We start from the raw sequence: 10146 nt of genomic DNA on the forward strand, positions 1-10146 counted from the left end.
ATGCATCATTCACAGAACTCAAATACATTAGAACACTTCAGCCTGGAGTGTTATCTGAGCAGGTCTGTACCTCGTGCTCCACATCCTCCTCACTCGCATCTCTGGAGTCATCCTTTCTTACGTCGCAAGTAATAACATGGATCATTTAGTATAAGAAATCGAGAACGGAATCAGACGTACCCCGATCCATCTGCGAATACTATCTCGGTATGACTGTCGCTCGGCTTCTTGGGCACGTAACTCTGCGAGGAACATGATGCCTCAGTTCGGGTAGCTATCGATCTTTTGCGAAGCCGGTGAACTGAAGAATGAGGGCATTTGCGCAGCGGTGAGCTGCACAAAACGTAGAGAACCAACGCCACTGCCTTTCTCGAAATTGACAGCGAAAGCGGGAACCAGCCGTGGGCCTACCTTTCAGTGCAGCCTTTCTTGATCCTTCAGCTCTTGATCTCCACCGCCTTGTAGAGCTCTAGCTTGACTTGCCTGAAGCGGCTGTGTAGTATAATATACTCATATTATGAGCTTCATAGAAATCATTTCCGATTGTCATGGTCTAAAAGCATAGTCAAATTTTTTGGGTTATGTGGCAGTACGCACTTCCTTGCACTCTTTGCCTTCGACTGTGCAGCCTGATAATCTGGACTTCCTTGCAGAGCTTTGGTCGTATCTAGCGCTCATTGCAGTCCCTCAATCTAGGAGTAATACTGACGCTGCACGTTTTCAAGCATCCCGACACGGTACAACAGCGCGAAGCTTGATGCACATCAGGAATGCCTGCAAGTTTACGGTGGAGAGAATACACCTCTTGCGGCGGAGGTGTCAAACGGCCGTGCATGAAGACTTCAGTGTGCTGGCCGAGTCGAGTCGTGAGCTTGCTCTTCTGGAAATCAAACGGTTCATGCGACCGGAAAGGTTCGCCAACAACCATTCCTGCGGCAACGTGGGCGCATCATTGCAGGAGACTCGTCGCCCGTGAGGAACTGCATCTTGATCGAATAGTCTACCAGCGTCTTCTCATCTTCATTTGCGGCAGACCACACGATGTTGAAGTAGTCATCGACGAACGACTTTGGATACTCGCGAGCGGCGCCGAAGTCTACAAGTCCAATCGTATCCGTCGACGCGTTATACATGAAATTGCTCCAGTTCGGGTCTGTTTGCATGAAGCGCCAGTTGAACAGCTCGTGGATTGTGAGCTCGAGAATGCGACGAGCAATGCTGTTGCGCACGTCTTGCGAAAGGTGTACGGCCTTGTCGACCGCAACTCCGGAGATCAGCTGCGTCGTCAGAATGCGCGAAGTAGATAGCTCACGGTACACTCGTGGCACGACGTACTTCTCGCCCATTCCGCTCTGCTCGATTAGCTCCTAAATCGCTCTTGGTTCTCAGCCTCGGTAAGGTAGTCACACTCGGCCGTGAGCTCCTCCTTGCCCACACGGATGATCTCATCAATGTACAGTCCGCGCGGCAGAATGTTGGTGTACGTCACCAATCTCTTCAAATTCGACAGGTCGCTACCAATAGACTCGGCCACACCAGGGTACTGGATCTTGATCGCCACGCGCTCACCGTTCAACAGTGTAGCGCGGTGCACCTACACAACATTCAGCCAAACAACCCAAAGCAACACGAAATCACGACGTCGTTCGCCAAGCAAAAGCATCACGACCACGCAAGCGGGTACCTGCCCGATGGACGCAGCGGCGATAGGGACGTCGTCGAACTCCTGGAATTTGCTGCGCCAGTCCTCTCCAAGTTCCGTCTCGAGCTGGTGGTGCAGCTGGTCCTTCGGCATCACGTGAGCACTAGCAACAAAACACATCCAATAAATCACGGACTCAACAACCACCCAAATCACCGACACAACTCACTTTTCACGGACGCGATCGAGCGCGACCGCGAGCTTGAGACGGGATCATGGCCTCGTCCTGGATGCTCAGCATCTGCCCGAGCTTGAGCGCCGCGCCTCTCATGGTGCACAGCGTCTCCGCCAGCTTCTCCGCGTTCGAGTCCGACACGAGCGCGTTGTACGTCCGTTCTTGCCGCCGCTGCGGACGATCTCGGCCGCCGTGCCCACCAGCCTGGCCGCGAGGCCTCCGAAGCCAGGATGCGGGACAGCGGCGACGACGGCACGTGCTTCTCCTCCCACACGCGGCGCGGCGGCTCCTCGTCCAGCGCAGGCGGAGTGACGGTCTTCTGCACGGGCTCGGGGGTCTTCAGCACGGGCTCGGGGGTCTTCAGCAGGGGCTCGGGGGCCCGGATCTTCTCCGCTTGCGCCTTGATCATGGGCTCCTGCGGTGCGGGCGTCTGCACCTGCTGCTTCAGCACTGGAGCCGCCTCCTGCGTCTTCTGCTCGGGCTGCGACGGCGCGGCGCCGTCGCCGTTGAGGAAGTAGGGCACGAGGCGCGCCAGCTCCGACGCGTGCTTGGACAGCTGCGCGCTCTTGGCCGCCACCTCGGGGCCCTGGGCGCGCCAGCTGCTCCGCCACCTTGCCGGCGCCCTGCAGCACGCGCGCGAAGTCCTGCGTCCACATCGTCGTGTGCGGCTGCGGATCGAGTGCTGCTTGGAGTGTTGGTCTCTGCGCGTGTCAAATAGCGAGTAACGGGTGTGGTGTGCGCCACACGAAAGTCAACGGTACTCGACTAAGTGCGACTGGATCATCCCCGATCGAGCTTCAACACAACAACAAGCAGCAGCAAGCAGCAACGACGATGGCCGGTGCGTCTGCTGAGGCGCTCGAGGCTCGGCTGGCCGTGGATCTAACGCTGCGTTTGTGTGTTGCGACGACGTAGAGCAAGTCCGAGCGTCCCACCTGCTGATCAAGCACAGCGGCTCGCGTCGCCCTGGTACGCACAGGGCGTCAGATAAGTTCTACTGGGGCGAGGTGGCCTGCTGACCTTTGTGCCTGTCGTGTGCAGCGTCGCGCCTGTCGAACAACATCACGCGCTCCAAGGAGGAGGCCATCGCCCAGCTGCTCCGTACGGCGGACTGCACCTGGTTGAGAACTGTAGAGAGGAGGAAGAGCTGACTGATTCCGCTGTTGTGACGCGCAGAGCTGCGCGCGCAGATCGTGTCGGGCCAAGCCAAGTTCGAGGACCTGGCGGTGCAGTACAGCGACTGCAACAGGTCCGACCCTGTGCAACTATCTTAGACTGACGGTAGTTTGAGGGACTCATGGTGTATTGTTGTTGTACACAGCGGCACTCGCGGCGGCGACCTGGGACCGTTCGGCCGCGGCATGATGCAGAAGCCCTTCGAGGACGCCACGTGAGTGGCCTCCCACCCTAGTCTGGGGTGGCAATTGCTCGTGGGGATCTGACGATGTGTTCTTGGTCTGGCTGTGACTGCAAAGGTTTGCGCTGAACGTGGGCGAGCTGAGCGACGTCGTGGACACGGACAGCGGTGTGCACATCATCCTGCGCACGGCGTAAAAGTGGGACTACATGTTGTGGCCCACCTGCATCAAGTGTGAAGACGTCTTTGACGGCGGTGGTGCAAGTAGGGCTCTGCAGTATAACAGCTTTTCAAACACGAAGTGGTTAAATCGATTCACGGGATGAAACTCCGTTGGTGATGATTCTCAATACTGTACTGTGATAAATGGGCCAGATACATGTATGCGGTCCCACGACGACACCTTCAGCTTGCTTGGGCCATCTTGCGCTCGTAGAGCATCACGTCACTACGTCTACGTTGCCGCTGCACAATGGACTTCAGCGGGAACAGCTTGAGACGGATGCCAGAGGACTGGCGGAGGACTGCAGATCCTGCTCGTATGCCGGCGAAGCATCCTTCACTTGGAGCTTGCAATCGAAAGTGTCGTCGTCAATTCGAACAATCCATTGGAGACTGCTGTCCTTGATGATTTTCTTGAAAAAGGCATGCAATTTCGCTGTCTCCTGCTGGATATGTTTCGAGAAGCTGCCGAATGGCTCCTCTTTGGGAAGTGTTGGGATTTTGACGCCCGGGTTCTCTCGTTGAGTGGTTTCCGCCCATTCATACAAAGCCTTGTAGCTGAACCACACGAGCAGAGTGTTGTGAACGTGTGTCCTTATCTGAAGCTGGAACTCGGTGTACCTTTGCTGCCGAATTTGACTGCCCACGACTCGCACTGATACAACGTCTGCGTAGTCCAGCGCGTTACAGTTCCTGGTGGGAATACTCCACGCTTTCGTTCGCAAAGCTAGCATCGGGAGACTTCGCGATTTATTGCGACGCTTGTAGACACACGTGTCATCGTCTACACGGATGCCCCATTGAAGGTGGTGAGCATTGGCCGCCGCTTCCAGGAACTGGTTCAGCTTGATGATTCGCTCTTGAATGATCTTCTCTGAAGTTGCCGAATATCTGCTTGCTGGGCAACTCGGGCACGCTCTTTCGTGGGTGGCCTTGCTGAGTTTGCAGCGTTTCAGCTAACTTCCTGAATGTGCTGTAGCGGTGCCACACGAACAATGTGCCACGGTTGTCAGTCTCGAGCTGCATTTTGTACTCGACAAACTGCTGGTTGTCACGGTAGGCGATGCAACTCTCGATGATTTTGCCGACAGCAGAGCGATCTCCTTCTTCTTCTCCAGTTTGTTCTCCAGCTCCAACACCTGTTGCCGCAGGTGTTCGTTCTCGATTCTCAACTGTTCGTCTAGGGCTGCCTTCTTGCTCTCGATGCTTTCGCTCTTGGCCAAGTCGGCGGTCAGTTGCTCTCGGAGCCAAATGTTTTGAGCCACCAGCTCCCGGTTCAGCTCCAGTACCGCCTCGGCCACTTGAGGCACGCAGTTCGCTGCAGGATTCGCCCGAGGAGGCGACGGGGGAGGCATCCGATGATCATTACAGCTTCGTCCCCAAGGTGGCTAGCACGTGCTTGTTTCTTCATGACCTCGTAGCGTCTCGAGATCGTCGCCGTCTGCAACTTGTGCGCTACCTGGCAAAAGCGACTGAACCGCATCTCATGGAGCTCCGAGCGGCGTCTCGTGCGGGAAAATTCCGACTGAAACCACTTGCGCTGGTAAGTGAGAGGTGAGGCCTTCACCGACGGCTGTCAAGCGTTATAACACTTGCTCCGGAGTGATGGTCAGTTAGTTGAAGTGGCTTCAGTTGAACTTGAAGAGAACTTCAACTAACTGACCATCACTCCGAATGTGCATCGCAGTAAGCTATCGACGTAGGCGAGCATCAGCCTCGGCGAGCGCCCAAGCGTCACTACCATCCAGTAGGCGCTGTCCAGAGCTCTCTGAACCTGTGCGATCCCGTCGGAGACTGTACACCAAGTGCGACGCACGCCAAAGAAACCGTCCGCGACGGGGCCACGTAGCGCCGGAAACGGTGGGCTGAAGGCCACCAAGGCGTTCGTGCGATGATCCATTCTGACCCCCTCCCCCCTCACAAGTCAGCTCCTTCCGGGATTTGGCGGGGCGACGTCCAGTTCCTAAGTCAGCATGAAGTTGCGCGGCTCTTCTCGACTTGACGCACAACAACTACACTTTCGCTGGATGCGACGCTTAGATGCGCGCGGAGATCGCAAGGAGATCGAACGAGGTCAACACAATGTTGAGTCACGCGCTGAGCTGTCAACTGCTGACGAAAGTGCCATGGAAGACAGAGCCCGCCGTGGACGATCGAGAACGGCTGAATGCAAAGCTCCGGCCGCAGGGAGTCCGGCGTCGACATGAGTTCGCTAGCACTTAAAGCCGTCGACGGTTTTGATGTGTGGTAACAGAGAGGGCTGGAACTGAGGGCAAGCACTTGCGCAGCTCCAGGAAAATGACTGCGCCTTTCATCGTGTGCGTGCTCTTCTAGGGCGCCCGTCAGCCTCGCGATATGATTCCGATGGGAAAATGCATATCTCTGCTCGCGTGCGAGTTCATCACCAGTTCTTAGACAATACAAGCCAAAGCAAGCAAGCAAGCAAATGCATGAAGCACACTGCACGAAGGAGCGAATAAAAGCATTACGCAGAACTTCCATCTAATGTGCCTTTCTTGCTGTTCCTACTGGTTAGCCTCAACGCTTTAGCTTCTGAATTCTCTCGCCGCGTCGCGGGGCGAGAGCTGTACGCGATACTGCACTCCGTTCCTTGACTCGCTCGCTAATCGGGCCGTCCGTTGGTCGGGATTGATGCTGCCACGCACAGATATCAGAACAATTGCTGCGCTCTTGTTAGTCCACTCGCGCTTCTGCACGATACACTTACACCTTTAAGCAGTCTAATTTCCAGCCGTACTGCCGCGACGGAAGCTGAACGACTTCATCGACAGGCGTGATGATGAACGCGGCGACGACGAGTGCATGCTGGCAGTAGAAATACTCTCGCGCGAGGCGTTCTTCACACGGCGCTTGTACACGCACGTGTCCTGGTCCACACGGATACCCCACTGGAGATACTCGGCGTTGGTGGCAGCCTCCAAGAACTGGTTCAGCTTAGCCACGCGGTCCTGGATGATCTTCTCAGAGAAGTTGCCGAAAAGCTGTTTGTTAGGCAGTTCCGGGATCTCCTTGCGCTTGTATCCGTTCTTGGTCTGCAGAGTAGCAGCCAGGTTACGGAACGTGCTGTAACGGTGCCACACGTACAGCGTGCCGCGCGTGTTGGTCTCGATCTGCAGCTTGTACTCAACGAATTGCCGGCCTTCGCGGTATGTGATCCGGCTGTCCACCACCTTGGCGGAAATCAGGAGACCTCCTGAGAGCGCACCAGCTTCGTCTGCAGCTGCAGAACCTGCTGCTTCAGACGCTCGTTCTCACGCAGCAGTTCGGCGTCGGCGTACTCAGCCACATTAGACGACAGAGTCGAGCGCAGGCGGTCGTTCTGAGCAACAAGCTCGCGGTTCAGCTCCAGGGCAGCCTCTGCAGCCGACTTGGCATCGCGGGCAGCCGACTCGGCCTCGGCAACCTTGGACGCTGCCTCGGTCAGGGCACGCAGGGTGCGCGGAGACACGGGGCCAGACGGGCTCTCCTCAATCTCGTCCTCCTTGTCGCTCTCGTCACTCCAATCATCTTCCACAGGCTCCTGTCACACAAGCATACCCTTAGTAAATTTGCCACAATACAAGTCGCAACACTATCCATGCTTACCGGCTGGGGGTCGCTGTGTTCACGCTCCTCCATCGCCTTCTGGCGCAGACGTTCAGCCGCTTCCTCCTGAGCAATCTTGCGAAGACGCTCCTGCTCGCGCTCACGCTCCTTCCTGACACGTTCGAGGAGCAAAGAATACAGGAAACGCTGCTTGCGACCACGCTCCAGAGCCTGCAGCTTGATCATGCCAGCACGCAGTTTCCGGTAACGGTTCGCCTGAAGCCCGCCGCGAGTGACTGCCTGAATCTTCACCACGGCCGAGCGCTGGCGCAGGAAGCGCTTGCGGTGCACGTAGCCGTGCATCGTCTTTTGAATGAGGATGGCGTGGTCCTTGAGAATCACGTTACGGCGATCCTCGAGTCTCTGCAGAAGACCCGAACTGAAGTACACCTTCGACTTACCCACAGCGAACTTCGTGTTCTGCATGGTGGTAGCCATGTCGGGGATCAACTCCTTCAGCAGACCAGCAACCATTTCCGAAGGCTCTGCATCGCGGAGAGCCGATGGGCAGATGATCTGGAAACGTTGCTGGAACTCCACGAGTGGCAGACGGTTGGGGAAGGCAGCACGACTGATGCGAATGGCAGCAATCACACCGGCGCATCGAAGCTGCTCCACAATCATGACGCGGTTGAACTCCACAGCGCTCTTGTTGGCGTTCGGCCGATACAACGAACGTACTGTGACGAAGTCTTGTTGATGGTCTCCATCAGCTCCGACAGTTGCTTGCGGAAAGCGCCCGCAATAGTGTTACCCACAAGAAAACCCTTTTGGCGGCCCTCCTTGCCGTTCTTGCCGCGGCTATTGCGCTTGTTTTTCTGCGTGGGGGTGAAAATGCCCGAGATCACACCGTTCTGGCTGCCAGACAGCAGCTGCACCATGTCGGTAGGCAACGTGTCCTTGTTTTTTTCCAAAAATCCCGTGCCGTTGTACGTCACGTCACCGGCGTAGTGGTGGATGGTGAACTCCAGCGGATTAATCCTGTTCTTCTCGATGCTCGGGTGGTCGCTGCAAGCGTCCAGCACCTTGCTGACGAACGTGTTGTCTGTGGCCTGAGGGCGCAAGACTTCCTCGTTCAGCATGCTGACGATGCCCATGCGGCCTTCAATCAGATCCAGAATCGGCTGGTTGTCCTCGAAAGTCACGAGCGTAAGAGGGATGCCTTCGTCTACGTACTCCTGCTGCACGTCCTTGAAGACATCGCTGTTAAACTTCTGCTGCAGCTTCTCGTTAGCGTAGTTGATGCACAGCTGCTCGAAGCCGTTCTGGTCGAAGCTCTCGAAACCGAAGATATCCAGCAAGCCGATGTGCGTCTTGACGTTCTTCGTGGAGCAGATAGCCTTGTTAATACGGTGCACCAGCCAGTCGAATAGCTGGGTGTACATGCCCTTCGCCAAAGCGTCGCGCAGGTCCGAGGCCTGCTCGGCGTTCAGCGGGATCGTGTACGACTCGGAACCGGCCGTGATCGAGCGCTCCAGCAGCGTCGAGTGCAGGGCAGCGCTCTCAGTGCGCAGCAAAGCGCCGACGTTGTCCACGATGTCCTCGTTGCTCACGTGGCACTTTTCACTGTCGTTTCCGTTCTGCTCAAACTCCACCTCGCCCAGGTTCAGAATGGCCGCCACAATCTCGAAAATGGCGTTCTGCTCGTCCGTGGAGATGCCGATGGTATCCAGAGCGTCCTGGGTCTCCTTCAGACACTGCACGTCGTCGATACCTGTGAGCTCGGTCTCGGCACCCTCCGCCACGTACTTGTAGTTGGTGGCGTCGCCGCTCAGCTTGAGCTCAGCCTTGCGCTCCTCCGGCAGGCAGAAGATCTGGTGGAACACGTGGTAGTTGCGCTCGCCCTCGGTCTGCCCCACCACGCGGCTCTTCTCGAGCAGGTACGTCTCGCACAGACAGCCCACGAGCGAGCCGAGGTTGTCGAACTGCAGCTGGGCGAACTTGCCGAAGCGACTCGAGTTGTCGTTGCGCTTGGTCTTGGCGTTGCCGAAGGACTCGAGCAGCGGGTTGGACTTGAGCACCTGGTCGATGACCTTCGTGCCGTGGTTGCCGCCTCCGGAGATGGAGGCCAGGTGGTTCATCATGATCTTGACCGTCTCCGTCTTGCCGGCGCCCGACTCTCCGCTCACCAGGATGCTCTGGTCCACTTGCGTGCGCTTCATGTCCATGTAGGCGGTGGCCGACAGCGCGAACGGGTGCGGCGGCAGCGAGTCGCGGGGCTGCTCCAGGTACTGCAGGTACAGCTCGCGGCCGTACAGGTCCAGCCACTGGTACGGGTTCACGGCAATGCAGATGGCGCCCGTGTACGTGTAGGGCATCTTCTTGGCGAAGCGCAGCTCCAGGTTCTTGAGCACGGCGGGCTCGTGCAGGTGGTTGAGCGTGCACATGTCGTTGGCGCCGTCGGCCTCGAACACGTTGCAGATGGGCATGGCTTCGTCCGAGACCTCGCCTGCATGATTATATGCACGAGATATCAGGTCAGGAATTTTAAGGCAAGTGCTAACCAACTTAAAGCCAGTGCTAACCGGGGCGTTTAGCACTGGGTTAAAGTTGTAGGGGGAGAAAGTTTGTAAGGGGAGGAAAAGCTATCGGACGCACCAGCGAGCCGCGCGATGTCGCGGATGTTGACGACCTTCTGCAGGCCGTCGTCCTTGTCCCACTCGCCGTCCTCGCTGGGCTGCAGGCGCACCTCGGCGCTCACGCCGTCCTCCATGCGGCGCACGACCACGGCCTTCTTCCACACCTGCTCGTCGTGCGGCACCCAGACCATGGCGCCGTTGTCCAGCATGCCGCCGGCGGCAGCAGCGTCCTCCGCCATGTTGCTGGCTCGGTTGGGGGGCGAGCGGTTAGGTGGTGTTAACCTCGGCGGCTTGGTGCCTGGGCGCGGGCGAGTCTCCGTGTGCCTCGACTTGGCTGCTGCCTGACGCGGCGGTCGTGCAGTCGCTCCGGGTGTTTCCCTTGTGGCGCTGACTCGATAGGCGAGTCTCTCCCTCCTCCCTCGTCCGTAACCGCCCGCCCAGCCAATCAGCAGCTGCGACTGATTTGCAGTAGCCCGCCCGGAAAAACAGCAGCCCGAGGCATACG

At 57.5% G+C, this 10146-nt stretch overlaps 4 protein-coding genes across 4 annotated transcripts; 1 reads left to right on the plus strand and 3 right to left on the minus strand.

Moving 5' to 3' along the window:
* Window positions 1–896: 896 nt before the first annotated feature.
* On the minus strand, window positions 897–1346 carry IUM83_18813 (Atypical/ABC1/ABC1-A protein kinase; the record flags this gene model as incomplete). Its single annotated transcript, XM_067943831.1, has 1 exon — window positions 897–1346. The coding sequence occupies one exon, from the start codon at window positions 1344–1346 to the stop codon at window positions 897–899; it is 450 nt and encodes a 149-aa protein (XP_067783910.1).
* Window positions 1347–1360: 14 nt separating this feature from the next.
* IUM83_18814 (Atypical/ABC1/ABC1-A protein Kinase) lies at window positions 1361–2433 on the minus strand (the record flags this gene model as incomplete). The annotated part of the gene is made up of 3 exons (XM_067943832.1): window positions 1361–1594; window positions 1685–1805; window positions 2078–2433. 3 exons carry the CDS (start codon window positions 2431–2433, stop codon window positions 1361–1363), a joined length of 711 nt encoding a protein of 236 aa, XP_067783900.1.
* Window positions 2434–2711: 278 nt separating this feature from the next.
* IUM83_18815 (Peptidyl-prolyl cis-trans isomerase pin1) lies at window positions 2712–3431 on the plus strand (the record flags this gene model as incomplete). Its single annotated transcript, XM_067943833.1, has 6 exons — window positions 2712–2718; window positions 2793–2846; window positions 2919–2978; window positions 3054–3126; window positions 3199–3267; window positions 3353–3431. The coding sequence occupies 6 exons, from the start codon at window positions 2712–2714 to the stop codon at window positions 3429–3431; spliced, it is 342 nt and encodes a 113-aa protein (XP_067783898.1).
* A 2766-nt stretch (window positions 3432–6197) lies between these two features.
* IUM83_18816 (myosin-like protein) lies at window positions 6198–9880 on the minus strand (the record flags this gene model as incomplete). The annotated part of the gene is made up of 5 exons (XM_067943834.1): window positions 6198–6587; window positions 6683–6997; window positions 7063–7633; window positions 7744–9511; window positions 9661–9880. The coding sequence occupies 5 exons, from the start codon at window positions 9878–9880 to the stop codon at window positions 6198–6200; spliced, it is 3264 nt and encodes a 1087-aa protein (XP_067783901.1).
* Between the last annotated feature and the right edge of the window lie 266 nt (window positions 9881–10146).

The sequence above is a fragment of the Phytophthora cinnamomi genome (assembly GCF_018691715.1).
Source record: "Phytophthora cinnamomi strain GKB4 chromosome Unknown Contig94, whole genome shotgun sequence".
In the NCBI taxonomy this organism is placed as follows: Eukaryota; Oomycota; class Peronosporomycetes; order Peronosporales; family Peronosporaceae; genus Phytophthora; species Phytophthora cinnamomi.